Source organism: Cajanus cajan, chromosome 11, assembly GCF_000230855.2.
Source record: "Cajanus cajan strain Asha chromosome 11, NIPB_CcT2T_4, whole genome shotgun sequence".
Lineage (NCBI taxonomy): Eukaryota > Viridiplantae > Streptophyta > Magnoliopsida > Fabales > Fabaceae > Cajanus > Cajanus cajan.
This window is the reverse complement of record NC_138527.1, coordinates 43,294,497-43,319,043: the sequence shown is the minus strand read 5'-3', so window position 1 is coordinate 43,319,043 and position 24,547 is coordinate 43,294,497. Positions and strand designations below refer to the sequence as shown.

Genomic DNA, 24,547 nt, shown 5'->3' with positions numbered 1-24,547 from the left:
TTTTGGTATTTTGAAACCTATTCGGTAATCTGAACCTCATCTGATATAGTTTGGATTTGGGAGATATCAAATGACTCTCTATAACTTTTACGGATTATTATATTATTAATAACTTTATATAAAAATGTAAATTTTGTTGTTAAATTATATATAACTTTATGGTATTATTTTGAAAAAGAAAGATAAAGTTACTCTAATAGTTATAATGAATACTCTAGATTTACTTGATCTTTTATATATATTCTTTGATTTAATTAAGAGAATTAAAAAAGAAACAGAAAAAAAGTTAAAAAAAAATACATTTCAATCTATTATTAAATTAAAAATTTAATCGATTAAATTTCGATTTTAATCTGTTTTCAATGAGTTTTGGCATGTGAAAGCGAATGGAGAGGTGTAACACTGATTTCCTCCCACATTTCTATTTTCTCTGATATACATTATTTCACACTAATAATCAAACATTAATCTACAGTTACAAAATATAATTTTCGATGAAAATTAATTTTGAGAGTCGAAAGTCGACCCAAATAATCTACAAGGTAATATTATTTTAGTGGGAATGAAACCACCAATTACTTTATATGTCTCTCATTGCTATAATACCAAACAAACATAATTTTATTCATCAACCATATTTTCACTCTTTCTACTAAATTTTCAAAAAGTTTCCATGCAACCCGTGTAAAATTGGATGTATAATTGTATAAGCTGAAGGAAAAGACTCAGATGAAAAAGATAAATAAATAAATGTTATAAATAATATGATAAAAAAAAATAGAGTGAGAAGGATTGTAACAAAAGTAAAACGTAGGATTATATTATAACTCATTTTAGAATTAATACACACTTGCTGGATCATCCATGTATCCGACTTTTTGTAATGAATCATAAATCAAGAGTGGAGGACGACTCAAATAACGAGAACCCCTTGTTTACAGTCGGGGCAATTAGTTATGTAATGTTATTATTTATTTTAGGAGAAAGAGAGCACATACGCGCCCATGAACTGGATCTTTATTTGGTGATACATATATAAAAGTATACAATAACAACACAAATAGGAATGAGGAAATTAAGAATAAAATAAAAGTGAGTAGAGAGACATAAATGAGAAGAATTAAGGGCAAAATACAACCCTATAATCGGATCCTCCCATGCACGTGAAAGTGCTGGTTGCATCATCCATAGGGTAACTGTAGGCATCTGGGCACTTTTCCTTGAAAAACCTTGAATAATCAGTGGGACCGCATCCAGCAACACCGGAGGTACAACAATACTGAGTCGTATTGAAAACCGTGCACGGGTTGTTGCAACCGCCGGGAACCTGCAGCTGAGTCGGACACTCTCCCAGGATGTCGGCGGCGCATTTGACGGAGCTACAGTTGTAGGTGGGGCTCAGCTGCACGGGAATGTTGAAACCGTCCACGAGGGAGATGTCGTAGAAGTCGAGGTTGTTGTACTGGTTCAACGCGAATTCCACCAGCGTGTTCGGGGGTGTACCCGTTTTGTTGCACACGAGCACACCGTCGCAGTCACCGGTTAGACACTTGCCGTGTCCCGTGCTGTTGAAGGTGCAGTTTGTTCGGCCCCAAATGCGTCCTCCCGTCGTGCCGTTCGCCACGCTGAGGCTCCATGATTCGTTAGGGTTCAGCCTTACGCCGCCGCCGGGCAAGGCGGCTGCCCACACCGTGTAGTTGCATCTGTTTGTGATGTTGAAGTTCGCCGCCTGCCCGCCGGCGACGCAGGTTACGGCGATGAGGAGGAAGATGGAGAGGCTTTTCGTGGCGGCCATTGTGAATTCGTTTGTTTCAAGAGGTTGGGTTTATGTGTTATTTTTATAGGGTGGGTTCGGTAGTAAAATGGTTCTTTTTTGAAAAATTCATCTGGTGATGTCATATACATTGTTGACTCGGAGACTAGTCGTGCAATTTGAAATCAAAATAACTAAATTTGTAGAAAAATGTAGATGCTTAGCAAAATAAGTCACGTTAATACATTCAAACGTGGTTTGAGCCGTGATTGTGGAAACCTGGTAATTTAACCATGTTGATTAATCTACAAATGCAAATAAACCCAGAGACCATTCTTTTTTTTTAACATATACATTTACATGACAGAATCCTATTCGAACTGGATTTTCAGTTACAGTATTCGAAAATACTGGTTAAGCTTAAACAACTCTAGTTTTTTTTAATTTTTTTTACATACTTTTTGTTGTTGTTTAATCTTCTGATAAGTTAGTCAATCCTTTAAACACGAGGACAATAAACAACCGACTAATTGAATGTTGGCAAATAGAAATATGCAAATGGGAAATAACTAGCTAGGATGGAACAATCATGGCAATAACTAATTTCAACACGTAAGAACTAAGAAGTAACCTATCTACGTACGACGTAGTTAACATAAACATAATAATAAAATAAAGAGACTGAAAATAAGAATAAAAATTAAGAGTCTACAAAAAACGCGTATATCAATCACACAAGAAAGTTTGATTTCATAGCCCTTTACTAACATCTGTAAAATGGCTATCACAACGTAATTGACGCAGTATCATTAACTAAATCTTTTTAATTCTTTGTATACAGATTCAGAAGGAGTAATATTTATCTTGAAAGCATAATATTTTCAGTTCCATCTTTTATGAAATTAATTTTATCATACATATTAATCTAATAATCTGAGCTATAGCTATATATACCGTCGAATATAATCTCGATTATTAGTTTAATTGTTGAAACAGGAAGAAAAAAAAATTGGGGTCAAATGAAGCCCTCTCAATTCGTGTTTGAAGTCTCATTTTGCTTCCTGTAGATATGGTATTTATTATCATATAATTTTTATTGTAAATGAACTAGTTGGGATGGACGCGGTAAAAAGAACTATGAAAGTCAAAAATGAGGTTTGAATTTTTTATAGAGCTGAAGGTTGAAAAGAGGATGGTGAATAGAGGTAGAGTATAAATAAAAGTCAAATTGCAAAACATGGCCGAAAGTATTGAAAAATGAAAATACGTTTCTTTCATCCTGATCTTCTTCTAGAGTTGGTGAATCTTGAAGTTTCATGACATATTTACTTGCGTGCAAACGAGAGATTAGAAAAGTCCAAGTCCAACCCCCCTAAAAGCAGGCGGAACGAACAAGTTTGGGTTTCACGGATTGAAGGCCCATAATAAGAAACACGGGCTATTTTTAGTTGCAGCGATCTGTAGCAGGTCCAGGCCCAGAAAATCATTTTCATAATCATAACAAGAAAATTACAGTGCAAGCAAACCGTCAACCTTTTAATAAATAAAAAATAGCCGTCTCTTCTCTCCATTTGTTTAGCTTCCAACACAAGCTGCTTCTGCTGCACACTAAAGAGGCCGTTAAAACCGCCCAAACCACTTATTACTCTACTCGTTTCCAATTCCACACTAGACACTACTCTACTCACTTTCTCAACCATTTTCTTTCACACTCCTACTTTCAAGTACGTTCCAACTTCCAACTGATATTTCATTTTGTTTTCCTAATTTCATTTCCATAACATAAATGATTAATGTTTGCCAAGTTAGTTTGAATCCATTATCATTGTGTTGCTAAATTATTATTATCCCTCATCATTGTTCAATGTTCATATACGTGTTATTTTGTGTTGTAGGATTTGATTTTTATAAAAAAAAGGAATCATGTTGGAGATTAAAAAGGAGCTCATGGATTTCAATTTTGATTCACCTCATCCAGATGGACTCCATTTGTGTCGTCTTTCTTCGCTCAATTATCGCAATAGCAATACCTTTCTTCTGGAATCAACCCCTAGTGCAAGGTAACCTACTCTGTCTAAATAATAATTTTCAACTCGGCTTATGCCATTACTAGTGAAACAGAATTCATGATCATGGAATATCAATTCCCACTAATTCATGAAATAGCCTGTGCCTCGCAAATTTTATTCTATTGCATTACTAATTTTTCACAAATTAATAGCAGAAAAAAAGCACAATCTAGACGTTGGACAGCGGAAGAGGTTTGTCGTTTGAGTTTAACCCTCTCTTTTTTCCTGTTAATGGAATTTGTAATTTTCCCTCTTACACATTTTTTAGTTATCTTTTCTCAGTATTCTTTTTTTAGCTTACAATTTGCCAATGTTAACGCTCCCTAACTTGGAAACAGGACAACCTTTTGATTGATACGGTCAAGAAGCACAACGGAAGGAACTGGAAGAAAATAGGTGGACGTGGCAGTATCTGTATCAGTTTGAACTATGATTCGATATTTAATTTGTTCATCAACAATTTGCTAGTGTTTAACTCTGAATTGAATTTAGCTTAAAAGGCTAGAACAACATATTGAGAACTTTTAATTGTCATATATGCTTTGTGGTTCATTGCTCACTCAAGCTAATCTGGTTGCAAAACTGGTCCTCTGCAGCTGCATACCTCCCTGGGCGAACTGACGTCCAATGCTTGCATCGCTGGCAAAAGGTTTTAAATCCTAATCTTGTAAAGGGTTCATGGACAAAGGAGGTGTTTTTCTAGTATATTTGTCTCAATTTGTTAATGTTCTAATTTGCATTCATTGACATATGTTGATTCTGGTTCCGGTCTGCTTCTCCACTAAACTTTTTAGGAAGATGATTGCCTCATTGAACTAGTCAAAAAGTATGGTATCAAGAGGTGGTCCGTTATTTCCAAATACTTACCAGGTCGGATTGGAAAGCAATGCCGAGAGAGGTATGTAACAATAGACCTTACTAAGTGTCCTTACATTTGTAGCATAGGGTGGCCATTTTTGTGTATACTGTGAGTGTCTTGTTGGCTTATTTGATGGATTACTACTTCTGTGACCCAATGTCAACTTTGGTGTATAATTTTACTCGTCACGAACCATTTTCTGTAGACTTTGCTGTTAGATTTTTTTGCTTGTCTCTAACTCTGCATATGTTACTGGCTCATCAAGAAGATAATTGAATTTTGAATCAAATTGATCATCTTCATAGGTTAGATAACCTCAGGTCTTATATTCGGAAGATCAGTTTTTGTATGTTTCCTATAATATACGTTAAAGAACTGGTACTTAATTAGTGATCATTTTAGGTGGAACAATCATCTTGATCCGGCTATAAAGAAGGATGCATGGACAGAGGAGGAGGAACAAATACTTGCTTACTGTCACCAAATATATGGCACTAAGTGGTCAGAAATTGCAAGGCTTCTTCCCGGAAGGTACTTTACCTGAATGTATTATCCAGGCTTCAAAACATAAGTAAATATTTAAGGATACTATATATTTTCAATCATGTTGATATGATTAAATTTAGTTATAGTTCTTAATTTTTTGTATTAGTTTTAGTTCTCATGATTAAAAATGACTCCTACTATCACTTTTTAATAATATAATACATTTAAACATGTCATACCATATGCAATATTAGAATAGCCTCTATCATGTCATGACTAAATATGTCTTGTTACTATAAAATAATGACAAAGATCAATTTTAAAATTTTAAGATAAAAAATAACAAGTTCTTTAATTAGAGGACTAAATCAAATTTAATCATATTTGATTTTATTTTTGTTTTTAATTTTAAAAACTAATTTTTAAACAATTTTTAAAAACTAACTAGTCTCTCACTTTACTTCCTGAGACTCAAATGTTGATTCAAAATCCGACATTACAAAATGATGTTCACTTCAAATATTTTGGCTACATTTCCTACTGCAATAAGGACTAAAGTGTCGACTTTATAAAAATCTTCACTTTCGTATTTTTCCACAATAGTAAGGACTGAAGTAAACGATGTTTACAAAGTTAAAGACTATGGGAAGAATTTTGTGAAGATAAATACTAAAGTAATCTACAGGCTACACTTAACTTAAGGATTAAAATAGAAGTTTTGGAGTTTATTCAATATTTATGCAACTGCTCATTTGTGTCGTACTTGTCTATGTCACCTCGCTTCCCCTTTAAAAAAATGTACATGCATTTCCGAAGTGCTACAAGCCTTTCTGTCATCTTATGACCATGATAATTATTCTTATATTTTTGGGTAAGCCAGGACTGACAATGCTATAAAAAATCATTGGAACTGCTCAATGAAGAAGAAATTGGATGCATCACCATTTGGGTGTGACATAAATGCTACCACTTCCAGTTTCATTGCTTCTCAAATAAAGCCAGCACATGTTTTGGTTAAAGTCGAGAGTCAAACTTTCAACGAAATGCGCAGTGTTGATAACTTTCCAACAAAATTGATTCTTCAAAATACTCCAGTAGAGGAATCTTTCTCCGAAGAAAACTGTTTTGAGGGGGAGACTCCTAAGGCCTCAAGACAAGGTGTTGAAAGCAGATTGGATAATTTACCAAATGAGATTCACCATGTTACATGTTGCAAAGACAATGCAGCCAACCTTTTTTGCACAATTAATCATATGGACTCGTTTATGGATAATTCTCCAGATATGCTTGCATCAAATTTGGATTATTTACCTCTTGCAAGTACTGTTACATACGAGGCCTGTAAATCTCGCAAACGGCAAATGGTTTCTTTTTCAGATGCAAAGTATAATTTGGGTGAGAAGAAAGGTCAAGAAGGATGGGGAAGCAACAACAAAATCAACAGTATGCGACTTGCAGATGACATACGTAATGAATATGCTTACTTTCCTGTTGAACATCCCCCGGTGGAAGATTTGGTGCTCCCCACAGTATTCAGTGGATGTCTAAGTCCAAAAACACACATGGCATGTGCAGATAATAACGGTTGTACTCCCCCATCGTCTATACTCAGGAATTACATAGGCGATATCAGCCCTGAAACTGTGCTAAGAAGCTTAGCAATGACCTATCAGAATGTTCCTTCTATTATAAGGAAAAGGACTCCTTGGAAGGCAACCTATCGTGACAGTCACCAAAAACCTTCCAGAGTCATCGTCTGTACTCCTGAAACGGAACGTGTTACTACTGGCCTAGATAATTTAGAACTGAATAAGGGGTTTATTTCATTCCTTCGTTAACCAAATATATAGATTTTGTTTTTGATGAGTATCAATTGTAATATTTCACATGCAGCTAAATTTTATTCAAATGCGTTTTCTTTTAAAGACCAAATATATTTTTCATTGAAATTAATTCTGTTTGAGTCAGGTACGATAAGTTCTTTATTTAATTTTTTTAATGCACTTAGAGCATCTCCAGCGGGAGTTGCTTATAAGCAACTCCCAACCACTTTAAATGGGTCCTACTGTGCCACGTCACTCATAAGCAACTCATACTATATTTTTACAATTTTTGCTCCAATGGCAATTGCTTATAAGCACTCCTACTTTTTTACAACTCATACTACACTTTTTGACAACTCACATTACATTTTATGATATTTTTATAAAATTAATTATTATAAAAAATATATAAATATAAATAATTAACAAAACAAATTACATAATTAAAAAATTAAAATAATAAAAAAAAATAAAAAATTACAATAATAAAAATTACAATTACAAAATTACAATAATAAAATAATATTAAAAATTACAATAATAAAATTATAATAATAAAAATTATAATAAAAAATTACAATAATAAAAAATTTGCAACGACTCTTTCTGTCATACGTCTCGTTCTTTTTCTCCTCCGTCTGTCTTTCTCTCAAATTCTCAAAGGAACGTCTCCCTTTCTCTCTATTTGCTGAGCCACGCACGCGGGGAGGGGGTTCCGGTCGGCAGCCGCACGCGCAGGAGGAGGGGGTTCCGGTCGGCAGCCGCGCGTAGGTGGAGGGGGTCTGGTGGGAGCTGCGCGCATGGGGGAAGGAGGTCGCGCGCGGAGGGGCACGCGGAGGGGTTCTGGATCGCACGCGGAGCGGATCTGGGTCGCACGCGGGGGTTCTGGCGCTCGCGGTGGTTGCGGTGGTTCTGGCTGCCGTTCTGGTCACGCGGTGGTCGCCGGCTGCCGTTCTGGTCATGCGCGGAGGGTGTCGGAGGAGACGAACATGAGCTACGTTCTTTTCAATTTTTTTTTATTTTCTTAAATCTGAACCATTTTCCAGGTGGATGCATTTTAGCCAATCAGAGTTCTCTCGTCCATGCTAAGCAACGTCCCTTGTAGAAGCAACGCTGACCAATTTTTAAGCAACTCAAGTGCCACGTACTCCAATGGCAATTTCTACACCGTTGCTTAACAATAAGCAACGCACTAAGCACCTGCCGCTGCAGGTGCTCTTACATATTTAATAGTCAGTACTAAAACTTAAAACTTCTACTTAAATTAAAACAACCTACGTCATCGGTTGATCTAAGCACTATGTGGTAAATGTTTTTTATTATTATTTTAGACATATAACCTTTGACATTTCAGACTTTGCGATCAGTTTTTTTTTTTGGGTATATAACCTTCTCAGAAACTACAAACATTTTCATGTTACATTTATGTATCAGTTAAAATTATGATACCTTTTTTCTTCCTTGCCAAGCTACAAGCTCTCTCTGGTCAGATGAGATACGTGTAGTGACACTTTGACATTCAAGTATTTAGAGTGAGGTTTTTCCGTGTGTTGGTGGAAATGTCTAAACACTCTTGCAGTTTGTCTTTCTTTCGTTTTGTTGGAAGAAAAATGAATCCAACAATGACGCAGTTGGGCCTAAACCATCGTTTTGTAGCACTTCAAATTTTACTTTGGGCATTTTTCACTGTTAAAGAATCCAAAAACGCTTTGGTCCATAAGGCTTATGGTTTAGCTGAATAATGCATACAAAAAGTTGTGGGCAGGCGGTCCACTTGTTTTTGCAAATTGCAGGAAACACGGACGAACTGGTTACGTAAGAACTGGAAAACACAAACTTTGAAAGACATAATCCATAAATCACCCAATATTTTCAAAGAACATAAAAAAATGTACTTTTAGTGGTATGAAAAAAATTCATAGAAATGAATGCAAGTGGACGTAAAACTTTTATTAATTAAAAATAAGTTAAAAGTAAGGTGGGGAATTGAGAAAAATTAGAACGTTTTGCTAATATAATTGTTTTCACCAAAAATTAGTTTTCTAAAATAGAACATACTTGCTTACATTTGAAACAAATTCATTTCAATTGAGTTTCATCCCAATTCCCAACCTTATGACTTTATTTATTTTTTTCAACCATCTATGATATATTGTAATTATCATCAAAATAAAATTAATTACTTTATAAATGTGTAACATTTAAGAACAAACATGGTCCAACTGATTAATTTCTTCCAACATAAGATTGATTTTAATGAATTTGTCTTTAGTAATGGTGAGAATTTATTTATTTTTGGTAATGGGATTTTAATGAATTGAAATCCAATGTATTTAAAAAAAACATGTTTGAGTTATGGCCCGAATTACCTCGCTATTATAAAATTTTATGTTTAATTGATAATATACTGTATAATGTTATTATATTTTTTATTTTAAAATATATTATAAAAGGTCTATTAGTTTAAATTATATATTTTTTACTACTTTAATTCCTATTTATAAAATTCTAGAATAATTTTTTTTATAAAGATTCAATTCATAGTATTTGATTTATTAATTATTTTTATACTAAAATACTCCTTATTAAAATATGTTCTCTTAATTAATTGACATTTAATTTAATTAATTAAGAGAGATAAGTATTAATTAAAAGAGAGAAAGAAATAGTACAACAATAATTTTAAAAATAAATAAAAATAAAACAAATTTATTACCATTAATTAGATTAATTAATTTTCATAAATTAGATTATTCAAAACTAAACTATACATGTATTACGTTGACAATTTGGATTTATCAAGTCTTATCTCATCAATGTTTCAGAGCCTGATTGAATCGAGTTCAAATTTAAAAAAAAAAAATAGTCAGATTAAAAATTCGGATTTGATAAGGATAAAGATAATAACCCATCCCTTAGCGATCCTTAATATCACCTGTAAGAAGTAAGAAAAGAAGATAGATTCCTTAAGATTTTATTTTTGAACCACAAGAAATATATATTTAATAATCTAATAATCTAATATTGGTGAAAGTAATTTATTTTAGGTTTTGATTATGAAAGCTTTAATAGTGAAGAATAGATGATGTGCAGTTGTGCGAATGATGCAGAGTAAGAGAAAGAAAATGAAAATGAAAATGAAAATGAAAATGAAAATGCGTAGACGATTTGAAAGGTAAGAGAAAAAAACAGAATGCAGGTGGGAATGGGAGTGCGTGATGTGGGACCCTTTGGTGATAAAGAAATGCAACACGTGTTAATCGGATAACGTTGGAGAAAATTAAAAGGGAAAGAAATAAAATAAAAAAAGAAAGAAAGGAAGGAGAAGGAAGGTTCTGGAAAGTGAAAGGAAAACAACGGTAGAAAGCCATATTCGGATGAAGCAGCGGCTGGATCACAGCTCCGCCCTTTCTTTTCTTCTAGCGCCTTCTTATGTGGGCTGGGCCCCACCTCTCTTTTTTCTTTTCTAATTTCCCTTTCATTCTCCTACCCACGGACGCCCCTTTTCTTACCTATCCATCCTCTCCATCCTTTTACTCGAAACTTCTAGAAACTCTCCATCTCAACCGCCGCTTCTCCCTTCGCCGCCTCACCCTCACCCTCACCCAGATCAAGGTAACCAAATAATTCTTCTTCTTCGCTTATTAATATTCTTCTCTTTCACCATATATACTTTTTTTGATACATACCTTACCTTTCTTATTTCCTACTTTTAGATGTATGTAATCTACCTGATCCAACCAAACCCACCCAATTACAACACTTAGAGCAACTAGTTTTTTCTAATGAAACTTGGAGCCGGACAAAACTGCTTAGTTACCTAGGTTCACTTCCAGATCTGATGGCGCCATTACCAGCCGAGCAAACCGGTGAATCAGCGCCCTCCGACTCCCAGAGATCCATTCCCACGCCGTTTCTCACAAAGACCTACCAGCTCGTCGACGATCCCGCCGCGGATGACCTAATTTCCTGGAACGAAGATGGCACCAGCTTCATCGTTTGGCGACCCGCCGAATTCGCACGGGATTTGCTTCCCAAGTACTTCAAGCACAACAACTTTTCTAGTTTCGTCCGTCAGCTTAACACCTATGTAAACCACCGCCAGCCCCTTTTTTTTTTCTTCCTCTTTTTTTCAGCGCAGAAAACGGATTACCGATGTGCGTTTTCTCATGTGCAGGGATTTCGGAAGGTTGTCCCTGACCGTTGGGAATTCGCTAACGACTGCTTCCGGCGAGGCGAGAGAGGTCTTCTCCGCGACATACAGCGCCGGAAAATATTGCCGGTACCGGCGGCGGCAGCAGTAACCACAGCGAACGCGGTAACGGTGGCGGTGGCGGCACCGGCGGTGAGAACGGTGTCCCCGACGACTTCCGGCGACGAACAGGTACTGTCCTCGAACTCATCTCCGATTGGTGGGAGTGGGAATAATAATAATACAGTGCACCGCACCACGAGTTGCACCACTGCGCCCGAGCTGTTAGAAGAGAATGAAAGGCTTAGGAAAGAGAACATGCAACTGAGTCACGAGTTGGGTCAATTGAAGGGCTTGTGTAATAACATACTCTCTTTGATGACCAATTATGCTTCTGGTTTTAGCCGCCAGCAGTTAGAATCGTCTACCAGCGCTGCCAGGACCATGCCTGTGCCGGAAGGGAAGGCGCTCGACCTTTTGCCTGCCAAGCATGTTTCCTCAGCTGAGGACGCCCTGCATGTTGCTGCCGCCGCGCCCTTTGCCACGCCGAATGCTGAGGTTCCCAAGCTCTTTGGGGTTTCCATTGGCCTCAAACGCTGTAGGACAGAGTGCGATAATGAACCCGAGGGAGAAGGACAGAATCAAACGCAAACGCACACGCACACGCACACGCGACTACAAACACAATCACAATCACAATCGTCGCAAGAACCTGATGGCGGTTCAGATGTGAAATCTGAACCGCTTGATGGCGATGACTCGGATGATCAGGATCCACGTTGGCTTGAGCTTGGGAAATAATGTTCCTCCTTGATACAGACTCATTGGGTGAAATAACAAAAGGCACGTGACTCGGTATGCATTGCATTGCACATTCCACTAACGCTGCACACTGCTCACCTAGTAGCGCTGCATCACGTCACTCTGAAGAACTGTGCTTAACCATCCTAAATATTGTTCATACCTGTTCTTGAAAACAATCAACACGTCAAAATGTGGAGTAACTGAAGAAGGAAAATGCATTCCCTTTAAAATATTCACGTCTCCTTTTTCTGCAAGGAACATTTGTATCTGCCGGATACAGCAAAATGTGTAAATATTTGTGTCCGACATCATAAAATATTTCGAATGTCATTCATGTATTGTAATGTTTCCATCATCTGAACCGAGTGTGTTCTTAAGATTCATAATTGTAACACTAGCATGTTCTTTTAATGGGATACGGTAATTTTGTTTTTAATGTTTCTTTAACTAGTGCATTTTCGTTAGAAGTCTTTCATATAATATAACTGGTATGAACATTATACGCATAAGATTTGTTAATGTCTATTTTTTACGAAGTCTAACAATTGTAAAATTCCTCCTCTTATATATTTGTAAAATTATCACATAACTTACATATGAAAGAATTTAATTAAATCTAATTTTTAGTAACTATTTGAATAAATGTATATAAATATATTTATCAAGTTACATAAATTGTCTAATATTATATATTTAAAGAGTTATTCTTTTATTGACTACATTAATTATTTTTAAATGATTTTTTTTTATATTTTAAAGTTTTTTTTATCATGTTTATTATATATCTCGATTTATTTAATAATTTTTTTAAGAAAAATAAATGTATAGTTAAAATCGAAAATCGATTTTATCCATTAGAGCGAATCAGATTTATATTTTAAATGAAACTCACTGAACGATAAATTAAGAAAATCAAAGTGATTGAATTTGATTTTTTTAAAATTTATTTTATCCAGTTATCAAGCATCCTTAATTGAAGTGCAGCCTTTTATTTATTTATTTATTTATTTCTAATTTGGCGGTAACTTTCTGGACCATATCTGAGTTTTCAATCCAATATCCAAACCCCTCACATGACTATTGGGCCGCTGATGGATTACGAGCCTCGAGACACGTAGGTGCTTTCTTTTCTATTTATTTTTCCTCACGCTTGTTTTTTTACATTTAAAAAATTAGTCTTTAAAATTGTTTTTTATAAACTTCAATAATATATATAAAAAAATTACCACGAAAAAAAGGGTGATATGAATTGAATTTCGCAGTTCAGTTAGGGTAAAGAACAAACTTGCCAGTGTCCGGTCCGCAAGCTGTCATGAATATTCACTTTAGATCGTCTTACGTCCACAACCACAATAATATGATATTCATGTATTACAAAGACGGCCCATTATTAGACAGCAAAATAAAAAGGCCCATGTAATAGACCCCAAAATAACAAGGCCCGTGTACGGATACAAAATAGTGTACATTCTTTATTTTTTTCAGAAGTCGAAATCATTCTAGGCAAAAATAGAAATGAAACAGAAAATCCCTATAAAAATTTAATCATATATTCCTTTCAATATTTTTTATTAGTAGGTGAAATTTAATAATGGATCAATTTGAATAAACTTTTAAAGAAACAATTCTAAAAAAATTAAATAAATTTATCTATAAGTTAAATAATTTATGTATAAATTAATTTGTAGAAACTCTCATTAATTTTATAAAAAAAATATTTTAAATTATACATAAGTTAATTTTAACTTGTTAAAAATTATTTTTTAAATGTTTATGAAAAAATTTATGAAACAGATTTATTATATTATTAGTAAAGAATAGACTTATGTCATTTAGTAAAATTAGTGTGAATGTTAGAAGTATATTAGTTTAACAAATCCCCTATTATTAGTCTAATGACGCACATATGTTATAGTGATATTAAATTAATATGACACTACTAAAGTAAAAAATAATTTATTGTTAAACAATACATTGATTTGGTTTTGTTTGTTCAACTTATTCTGTCCATCTCTCCGTCTGGCATGTGTCTTTGTGGTCTGCCCTACGTTGTGATCAACTTTTTATCTTTTTCGTTTTAAAACTCAAATATCATCCAATCTATTTTTTTTTTTAATATCAAGTTGTAATGATGTTGTCAAGTATTTGGTCACCTGTCACATTTCCGCTTTCCTCATCATTAAGTTTTCATATAATAAACTATGAAACAAAAATTTGATTCTTTTTTTATTATCATCTTTATCTTCTTCATCCCATCTTCAACCCCTCTCTTGATTGAGATTCAACTTTGTGTAGGTATTGGTTGCTTTTGATACTTTAAACTCCAAATAGGATGCATTCAATTTAATGCATTTCTACGATTCTAGAGACAAATTAAATAAGAGCTTGGGCAAATTTCCTTGTGGTACCTGATTGACTATTTTAAACTTATCAAAAACAATATTGCTCTACACCATTTTTAAGAATTTGTAGAAATTTTAAAGACAAAAACAAATTAATTCTAAAATGATAGATTACTGAAGGACGGAAATTTTGTGTTTTAAAGCTATAATGGACAAATTCCCCTTACAATGATGATCCAGACCTTAAATTATAAGAATTTGTCCTAAAATTTGAGCTAGCCCCTGGAAACTTTTTAAAGTCAAATTCTGCCACTGAGTATCTGATATTGATTAACTGAACATGAATTTTCAAGGAAAACTGCTGTGCATGGAAAATTCGTGTAAGCATCAACATGCTTCCAAATGCACGATTTTCATGCGCTGACAAAGACTCCGCCAAACACTACAAATTACTATACTTTTGTATGTTAATTTGGTGTTATAATTTTCAAGCTTTGTGGATTATTGAAATTTATATTATCACATTATAAAAGTAAAATAATTCTACACCATTACTCACTAAAGGTAGTTCACATAAAAATAAATAAATTATTATTTTGAATTTTATGTAAAAAAAATAAACATAATTAAAAAGATAAATTTTACTAAAGAAAGTGAACCGAATTATTTTATAGAGATTAATCATCAACAAATATGATAAATATTTCATATAAATAATATAATTAAATAATAAGAATAATAAGAATAATAATTCTACACCGTTACTCCGCACAATTTTCTATACATAACTACATATAAGTACTATAATTTATTTTACACATTATATAACATTCCATAGAATTAAATTTTCAGTTCCACGTTAAAATGGTTATAAATCTTAATATTACTAAATACTAATGCAAATTCTTATTGAAGCAAACAGATTGATTCTAAAATTGTTATTTTCTCATTTGAGAATTAGCCATATGACTGAGGATGAAAATAAATCAAGCTGCCAATGAAAAAAGTTTTTATGATCTCTGCTACATTAAGTTGACTTTAGGTTATAGAGTATTTTACAAAGTAAATTATGATGAGATTTTAAAAAAGTCTATTAATTTAGTTGCAAAAGTCTGACTTTAGGTCAATAACATGTTAAGCTTGATAGGTCCATTTATTTTAATAAATATAAATAATTTTTAGTAGTAGTATTATATTAAATTTTCATAATACATTAGAATTATATATTTATTTACTTAATTATATTTTAAAATATTAAATATATTGACCTATATAAATATCAAGCCTGTAAATTTATTGTGTTTCATTTAGATGTCTCGTTTCTAAATAAGTTGTCGTGAAGGTTAAAGTAAACCTTTAAAATAATTTTATATCATATAAATAAGTTAATTTTGCTTCTCGTAAAACTTAACTTATTTTCACTCTTTTGGAATGCAGTGAGTGGTAGTAGTTTATTTTTCATACTTTATAATTTACTGTGCATAAAAAAATCTTATTGACTTATTAGTTGATTAGCTTATTTAGAAATAAGACAAATTTATTTTAAAACTTTAACATTAATTCATAGATTAATAGGTTAAATCAAGTTTGAATTTTAAAAGGATTAAATTAACTTAAAAATAAACTTATTATTGGTAATAAGACTTACATAAACCTAGAATCTTTTTTTTTTAAATAATAACCTATTTAATTTCATCTATTTATATTATCATGACCTAGTCATCGTTTGGATAGAAAAAGACATTCGTGAAAAATTTCAAGGTTTTTTTTTTAATGATTGCTTCTCTTTTATTATTATTTTTTGAAAGACTATGTGCAACATATATGTTAAATATTTTTTTAAAATTAATATTTATATAAATATTATTGAATATATAACATATTATAATTAAAATTGGTATTAAATAAATATTTTGAACACTCAAATTATATTTTAAAATTTAAAGATGAAAGAGAAGGAGAAAATAGAGGAAGAAAAAAAAATATAGTGCAAAAAGATGCACTAATTAATAAATGTATGGATGACATGAACCTGCCGGTGAATAAAAGTAGTGTATCACAAACTACATGTCAAAGTTATTTACTGTGTTATTCATCTATTATTATTATTGGGAGGAGGATTCTTACTTTTGTATGTTCGTTTAAAAAAATAAAAATAAAATTTATACTATTAAAAAAAATCTCATTACATATTTTTTTTAGATAATTTTATTCTTATAACAACCTTTCATATTAATCTTTCTTTCTCCATATATTATTTTTCAAAATAACCTTCACAAGTTACAATTATATTTACTCAAAAATTTATTATGAACTGCTCAATTTTTCTTTTTATAAAAATACACAAATATACAAAGTATTTTTTTAAACTAATAAAAATAATAGAAGTTATATAATACTAAGTGATTTGTAATTAGAGAATTAGTTATAAGAAAAAGTGATCCCAGAAAGATAAATGATAAAATAAAAAATAAAAAAAGGAGAGGGAGAGAATAATTATACAAAGACTTTTTAAAAGTTTTATAAAATTGTATTGATAGCTCCTATTTTTTTTCAATGTTTATAATAATAAGAGAGTCACTTTATAATATTTTTAAATAATTAAGATAGATTATATATTATTAGTGTAATATTTTTAAAATAATTAAGAGAAGTAATATAAAAGTAGAGAAAAATAGAAAATATTGATGTAATTTGATGAAATTTTAGAAGGCATTTGTGTAAAGTTACAAAATTCAGTATGTTTGTATGAGGGCATAGATAGTATAAATTAAAAGTTAAACTCTTATAGGGCTGTAACTCTAAGTTGTAAGGGAAGCACTAAAGAAAATGAGAAAACTAAAGAGACTTTAGTTATGTTGACCTGTGAAAGCGGGAAATGAAAAATTCCATAAGAAGTCTATCTAGGACTGATTTAAGAGTGAGTGAGGTTTAAATTCCAGCGGTGGCAGCCACGAAATTGCCCTGAAACAGTTTAACTAAATACTGTAAGTAACAGACAAAATAAGAAAACTGTGCTCTGAAGCTCATGGTGTAGCATGACAACCTTGGAAATAAGCCTTGTGTCTGCCCAAGGCCTCAACCAACGGTCCTCCTGTTTCAACCAAATCACACCCTTCATCACACTCACCAAGCTCCCAGCACAAGCGGTCTACCACCACGAGGGAGGGGGAACAGGGGACCACGTCTTCCGCGTCCCACTCGATCCCACCTTCTTTTCCGACACGTACTCGCGCCTACACCTCCAGCTCTTCAACAAACGCCGCTTCGTGGGGCCCACGCAGCTTGGCTCCTGTCTGATTCCGCCCTCCGACATTGCTCTCCTCCCCTATGATTCCCTAAACTACCTCAGTTACCGGCTACGGGCAAGAGACGGTTCCAGGAGCCACGTCATCGTCAACCTTTCCATCCGCCTCCGGGGATCACCGGATCTCCACACCTGTCAACCTGTTATTGGGATACCCGTCACGGCGGTTCGGAAATTTGGCACCGGCGGTAGCAGCAGTGCAAGTGGCACGGAATTTGAATAAATTAATGAAAAATGTGAAACACAAGTTGGAATGTGGGACCACATCAAGCTATCCATCCAACTGGGGACTCTGGAATTTGGAAAGCTCTCACACTCTCCTGTCGCTTAATCCCTCATATCTGTCCCCTTTCTTTTAGCTTTCCACCCATTTTAAGAAACTTTTTTTTCACAAATTTGTATCTTTTTTTTATTTTAATAGAACCTGTATTATAAGTATTTTATTGAATGTTAACTATATATTTTATTAAATAACTGAATCTTCTCTTAATAGAGTTTTAAATTCAAGTTTAATATAAAAATTTTAACATGAAGCAATATAAAAAGTGGTACATCAATGAAACACTATTTTTAACTATTAGATTTAATAATAAAATAATCAATGGCTTAGATTTGTTACTTGTAACTTGTTTGTGGAATTTTTTGCATTTTGCATATTAGTCTCTGTTTAGAGTTATTGTTTTGGCTGCCAGCGGGTGGCGAGGATGAGGAAGACGATATCGGCGAGTATGACGGCAAGGCCATCAAGGGCGAGTCAGAGGCAAGGAAGGTCGGATTTGGAGGTGGTGAAGTTTAGGGTTTAGGAAAGGCCTTGGAGAGTTGAATGCCACAGACGACGGAGAGAGGGTGGTAGCAGCATAGGGGGGAGGGGGAGGCCGATGGCATCGAGGAGAAGGAGCTCGCGCCTCCGCTACCATCGCGCGAACAAAGTCGCGCTTCCGTTGCCACCGCGCAAAGGAGCTCACGCCTCCGCGTTGCCATCGTGCAAAGGAGGTCACGTCTCCGTTGCCACCTTGCGAACGAAGTCGCGCTGTCGCTGTCATCGCGCTAAGGAGGCCGTGCCTCCGCTGCCACCACTCAAAGGAGTCTGGGCCTCCATTGCCACCACCATGGAAGGAGACAACACCTCCGCTGCCACCGTGCCTCCACTGCCACCTCGCCTCCATTGTGTCTTTGCACATAATATAAGGACTATTTTACAATTTTAAACAAGTTAGAAAACATGCTATTGCAAGTCATTTTACTGCCTCATGGATGAGACATTGATTGAACTGCTTCATGTTAGAACGGTTTGTTCAATGTATACTTAAATTCTAACAATACTCTTTTCACTATTTTTAAAAGATAAAAGTTTATTAAAAGTTATAAATTTTAGTAATCATAATTTTAAATTAAGATACAAATTTATTAAATGAGAAGTGTAATTTATAAATAAATAAATAAATAAAAGGACATTTGACATTTATGTAATTTACAAGGGATGTTTTTCAAATTTATTTGAAGGTTTTTTTTTTCTTTTACATGATTCCCACAATTTTTTTAAAAATATTTCTTTTACCAAAATGTTAGATTTATCTTTCTCTTCAATTATCTTCTTTATTTGTTTATTTTTTTTCAACCAAACATAACGTAAAATATTAAAATCCCCCCCTACCAAACTCTCAATCAAAGAAATATGATTTTTAGTTGTTTACAAGATTTAAAAACTAAGATAAATAATAGATAAAAAAAATTATTCATTATCAAGAAATATTTCTCGTCAAATATAGGAGGTTGATAAACATCAAATAGGTGGATATTTCTTCTTAGTCTAATTTTTTTGCATTCACAATAGTCAAATTTTGAATGCTGACTACTTGATTAAACGACGTAAATCTTTTATAATTAACACTAACCCAAATTAGTAATAATAAAAAATATTTATATAGGTTTAATAATTAAAATGAATTACATCACTTAATATAAGAGTATGTTAAAATTAATTTTATAAATTTTTTGAAACATTTTTTTAAAAAAAGATACTAGTATAATTTAACTAAATCTCTAATAAACAATCATTTTCTTATGTTATTATTTCATAACTATATAAGGATATCTTTAAATTAAATGAATAAAAGATACCAACTTAAAAGAAAAATGACTTCATTTATGTTGAAGATCTTAAATCAGCTAGTGAGATGATCATAATGATACATATTAATGAAAAATAATCCTTACATTACAAATCAATTTTATAAAGTTAAGTTAAATTATAAATTCACTTTGTTAATATAATAACATAATTTATTTTAGCGACTATTAATGATTAACAAACTTATCTGATCACCTATTATTGAGTTGTTATTAGAGATTACATGCAAATGTTTAATCTTACAATCTTCAAACTTGATATGCTAAATCTTTTTTAGAGCGAATATATTGTAAATCTCCATGCCAACATAATATTAGTTTTATAAAATTAATTTAAAAAAAGAAAGGTATAACTTTTTTTCATTAACTCGATATCTATAAGAATAAAGTATAAATCTTCGCACACAATTCCATATTTAAAGTCAAAATCAAACTATAATTCTTAACTAAGAAACATAAGTATCAAATGAGTCAACTTAACAAATTTTGATAATAAAATTGATTTTGAATGAAGTGATTTATTTTAACTAACATTTTAAGATAAATTTTAAACAATTTATTGTAAATCTAAACACGTACTTAGTTGCAGGAATTGTCGTAAATTTTAATCTAAACGGGGCAGAATTCCAAACAAAAATACAAAAGTGGACTAATAAATCATCGCTTCTCTTAAGATAAGCAAGAAGCTCAGTTGATGAAACGATAAAATATAGTAATCGCCTTTTGTGACTATTTTTCTCTTCTCGTGGAGTAAATTTGGGTTCATTTAGCTGTTGTCTATATCAAATAATCAATAGAAATAATTGTTTGTCTCCATGCTAATGTTAAATTTAATAACATACTCTTACGTGTAAGTACTATCATCTTAATTCACGAGTGACAATAACACGTAACCGAACGACACTTATGGCCTTATGGGAACTTGAACGCGTCATGCTCCTCCTATTTTTTTTTAAATATATCAAAATTATTTTAAAATATTTTTTTAATTTTTTTAAATTTATAATAAAATATTATAAGATGGTAGATCAAAATTATAATATTAGTTTATATTTGTAAAAAAGAAAAAATATATAAGACTGATATAATATACTAAATTTATAAAAAAAAATATCAATAATAAAAAATTATTTATGATGTTGAAATAAAGTGTCGGCTCCACCCCTAATCATTATCACTAAATACCAAAAATTATATGAGTGATGGGGCAATATAAATATATGGGAATCTGAAAAAAAAATGTATACTTTAAAATAAATGATTACAATTAAATAAAATAAAAATACTATATATGATAAACTTCTTGCATTGTCTCTTTATATAAATACGAAAATGACAGAAACGGCGGATACAGAGGGGAAGATGGAGACATGTGACTATTAATTCTAAAATTGGTAATAAAAGAAAGGAGTGTGAGCGTAGCAACAATGTGGAAAATTTGGTATATGAACATTTCAACAACGAAACAAAGTTTTAATAGTAAACCAATCAGTGTCTGCATTAGACGAAGAACAGTTAGGATTACAGTACACTTTTTTATGTTTCACCAGTTTAGCACTTTTATCATAAATTAAATAAATCCTGTCTTTATATATTTATTTATTAAATAAAAATAAAAATATCTTATGTAAAGTTAAGCGGTAAAGAAATATATATATATATATATATATATATATAGGAGTTAGATCATTATAATTATCTTAAAAAAATTTAAACAAAAGATTTATTATTTATATATTATTATTATTATTATTGATTAAGTAGAGTTTAATTTTCTGATAATGCAAATGGAGAAAAATTTTATTGAGAGACAAAACTCATTTTTTAGTAATATCCTACTTATAAAGAAAATTAGTATCCAAATATGATATCGAAATATCCTTAAAAAAACATTTCCTTAGTTCCACCGTAATCTAGAAGTTGAAATTTTTGCTACATTTACTTATATACATTACACATCACACAAGTCTCCGTCAGACTATTAGAACACTATTATATATAATATGATATGATAATAATAATCATTTTTTTTTTTGAAAAAAATCCAAATTAACTCATATCATTAACAATATGGTAAACAATACAAAGTGAAATATGCTTGCAATCATAATGACCAGCTTGTGACTCGACTAACTAAACTAAATTATGAGCAACTGAGTTAATTCGTTTAAAAATGAAATTCACCTCACAATTTTTAAAACTACTCAATAGATGCTTACAACTCCTAATTGTTGACCCGAACTTAGAAACAACCATTTTTGAACCATTAACACAGTCAACAACCCATTTACAATTTGATTAAAAAACTATGTCTTCCAGCTGTTGATCCAATATCTATATGTAAGAGCTTCATGAAGGACAAAGGGCTTCACACTTAAATGGTGAAGGGAGATAAGGAAATTTACTCGTTCTAGCTTTTAGGAAAGAGCCATCATGTTCTCGAATGCACGCTCCAATGTTGAATCCTTGATCTGAAGGGAAGAGGGAAGCATCTAGGTTACACTTTAGCATTCCCTGACATGAGGAGTCCACTGTGATATTGAGAAAGGTATGGAAATACATTGATCTTTGTTGATTGGCTGGCTTGCGACCAAACTGTTAGAGAATCCTTCGCTTTATGCAACGCTACATTGTTATCCCAATCCTTGCCTTCCCAAAGTTTCTGGTTTCTACAAGATCAGGTACTCCAAATAATCATTACCAAATCCCCTGCCTACTTGGGGTCCCAAAGTTGCAACACTACAAAAATAAAGTTTATAAGACTATCAAATTTTTATTTGTAAGTATTCACTTGAATTTTGAACGAACAAGCATCCCAACATTGTTGCACAACACTACAATCTGAAAATAGATGCCCTGCATTCTCGAGTGTTTTTCACAAAGGACACACAAGCTAGAGTAGTTCACTCATCTACGCTGAAGGTTAATTCTTGTGGGGAGCACATCTCTACAAACCCGTCAAAGGAATGACTTAACCTTTGCAGGCACTTAGAGATTCCAGATTTTATTCTAGGAGCCATCCACTTTAATATGATTTGAATTACCATTTGATTCATGTAACTATTATAAGCAGATCAAACCAAGAATCTACCATCCTTACTCTAATGCCAAACACACTGGTCTTCATGATTTATGTTTGAAAGAGGAATGCTAAGAATAACCTTCCTATCCTCTAGCTTAAATAGAGCATTGATCAACTCAGTGTTCCAACAGTTTGATTCCTTAATTATAAGATCACTCACTCTGAGATTATGTACCCTTTCACTGACTCTCGTTTTAACCACACAACTGTCCTCAAAGTTCCTTAACTAGGGATCATTCCCAACACTAATATGATCCCCACTACCCGCCTTTCATCAATGACCTTCCTTCACCTAGGTTTGATCAAAAATTTCTCAATTCGCTCGAACCTGTGAAATCCGAAAGTAAAATATAAAAAAAAAATCGCATGTTTAGAATTCAAGTTACGGATTTGAATGGTTTTAAAAAAGTGATAAATGCGGTTAAATGTGGTCGGCTTTGGGTTAAAAAAATAAAACTGTTGATATCCGAAATCGACCGCTCTCTTCTCCTCAATTTTATTTTTCGCTTCTTCTTCTTTGTCGCTTTGTTGTTTCTTCTTCTCCGTTGTTCTACTTCTTCTTATTCATTATTGGGTAAGTCCTTCTTTCTCTTCTCAGTTTTCTTTTTCTCTTCTTCTCTCTATCACTTCTTCTTTTTCGTCGCTCCATTGCTTCTTCTCCACAATTGGGTTGGTCTTTCTTTCTCTTATTCTTAGTTTTCTTTTTCTCTCCACTCCTTCTTTTACGTTGTTGAGTATTCTGTTTTGCGCCTTCACTACTGCTCCATCCCACACCTCCACTCCCTCACTCCGCCCCACCTTGACTGATGAACCTTTTATGCAAACCGAAATACCCGCCCGCCAAATCTGATCAATCCAAGGGCCCCCACCCGACTGTCCTGGTGTAATGATCGGTCAACTATGGATAGAAGAAAAACGTAAGGACAACTCTCTAGATCCTTGCATATATTCTAGGGTAGGAAGTAAATATTTATTGTTTAAGAGGTGATGACTTGTAATACTGATTTAATTAGGACATCTCTACCTGTTGTCAAGGTTGAATATTGTTCCGATATATTTAAAAAGTTTCACATTACTTAAGAATTGAGATTAAGGATAGTTTATAAATATCCTCCCTTCTTAACCAATCGAGACGTCTATTCAAGAACAAAATCGTGATGATCCAACGAGTGACAAAGCGAACAATACTTCGAATACGATGACTCTAATGATAACTGTGGACTTATGGTTGGAACATTAACACTAAAAAGATTAACCTCGACTAGGAAATTTGTTTCGATATGTTTAAAAAATCTCAATCATTTAGTAATCAAGACTAAAAATAGTTTATAAATATCTCCCCTCCTTAATTTACCCACACATCTTTTTAAGGATAAAATCATAACTGTTCAACTAGCGTCAAAGATAGTGACCTTAATAATGACAGCAGACTTATAATCGAAACACTCACTATTCCAAGATTGAATTCTTCTCCATATATGATCTCTAATATAACTAAAAACCTCCTTTTTATTCCTGTTGATCAGCGTAGGGAGACCGAGTTAATTCCCTGTATTCTCTCTTTCTTCAACCCTAACAATCTCCTGATAAACACTCTATGGCTGTTAGACGTGTTCCTACTATAAAACATTCCTATTTTGTCCAGGATGACAACTTGACTAGATGCCACCTCGTACACCTTCAATATCTTGGAAACAACA

General features: G+C 32.8%; 3 protein-coding genes and 1 long non-coding RNA gene across 5 annotated transcripts; 2 read left to right on the top strand and 2 right to left on the bottom strand.

Annotated features, from left to right (window-relative positions):
- Nucleotides 1-995: 995 nt before the first annotated feature.
- On the bottom strand, nucleotides 996-1,830 carry LOC109801292 (protein P21). Its single transcript, XM_020362325.3, has one exon. It carries the CDS (start codon nucleotides 1,793-1,795, stop codon nucleotides 1,121-1,123), a length of 675 nt encoding a protein of 224 aa, XP_020217914.1. The 5' UTR covers nucleotides 1,796-1,830; the 3' UTR covers nucleotides 996-1,120.
- Nucleotides 1,831-3,319: 1,489 nt separating this feature from the next.
- LOC109801107 (uncharacterized) lies at nucleotides 3,320-7,099 on the top strand. 2 transcript variants are annotated; one of them, XM_020362097.3, is made up of 8 exons: nucleotides 3,320-3,477; nucleotides 3,649-3,813; nucleotides 3,978-4,014; nucleotides 4,161-4,218; nucleotides 4,419-4,513; nucleotides 4,617-4,720; nucleotides 5,084-5,212; nucleotides 6,048-7,099. In XM_020362097.3, exons 2-8 carry the CDS (start codon nucleotides 3,677-3,679, stop codon nucleotides 7,003-7,005), a joined length of 1,518 nt encoding a protein of 505 aa, XP_020217686.2. In that variant the 5' UTR covers nucleotides 3,320-3,477; nucleotides 3,649-3,676; the 3' UTR covers nucleotides 7,006-7,099. The 2 variants fall into 2 exon arrangements, with proteins under 2 accessions (XP_020217686.2, XP_020217685.2); XM_020362096.3 differs by having other exon boundaries at nucleotides 4,161-4,236.
- Nucleotides 7,100-10,214: 3,115 nt separating this feature from the next.
- Nucleotides 10,215-12,422, top strand: LOC109801404 (heat stress transcription factor B-2b). Its single transcript, XM_020362460.3, has 3 exons — nucleotides 10,215-10,605; nucleotides 10,707-11,080; nucleotides 11,168-12,422. The coding sequence occupies exons 2-3, from the start codon at nucleotides 10,832-10,834 to the stop codon at nucleotides 11,981-11,983; spliced, it is 1,065 nt and encodes a 354-aa protein (XP_020218049.2). The 5' UTR covers nucleotides 10,215-10,605; nucleotides 10,707-10,831; the 3' UTR covers nucleotides 11,984-12,422.
- A 4,736-nt stretch (nucleotides 12,423-17,158) lies between these two features.
- On the bottom strand, nucleotides 17,159-18,013 carry LOC145953230 (uncharacterized). Its single transcript, XR_014430784.1, has 2 exons — nucleotides 17,375-18,013; nucleotides 17,159-17,292 (listed from the first exon to the last, which is right to left on the bottom strand). It is a non-coding gene; the product is annotated as an uncharacterized LOC145953230 (long non-coding RNA).
- Nucleotides 18,014-24,547: the final 6,534 nt, after the last annotated feature.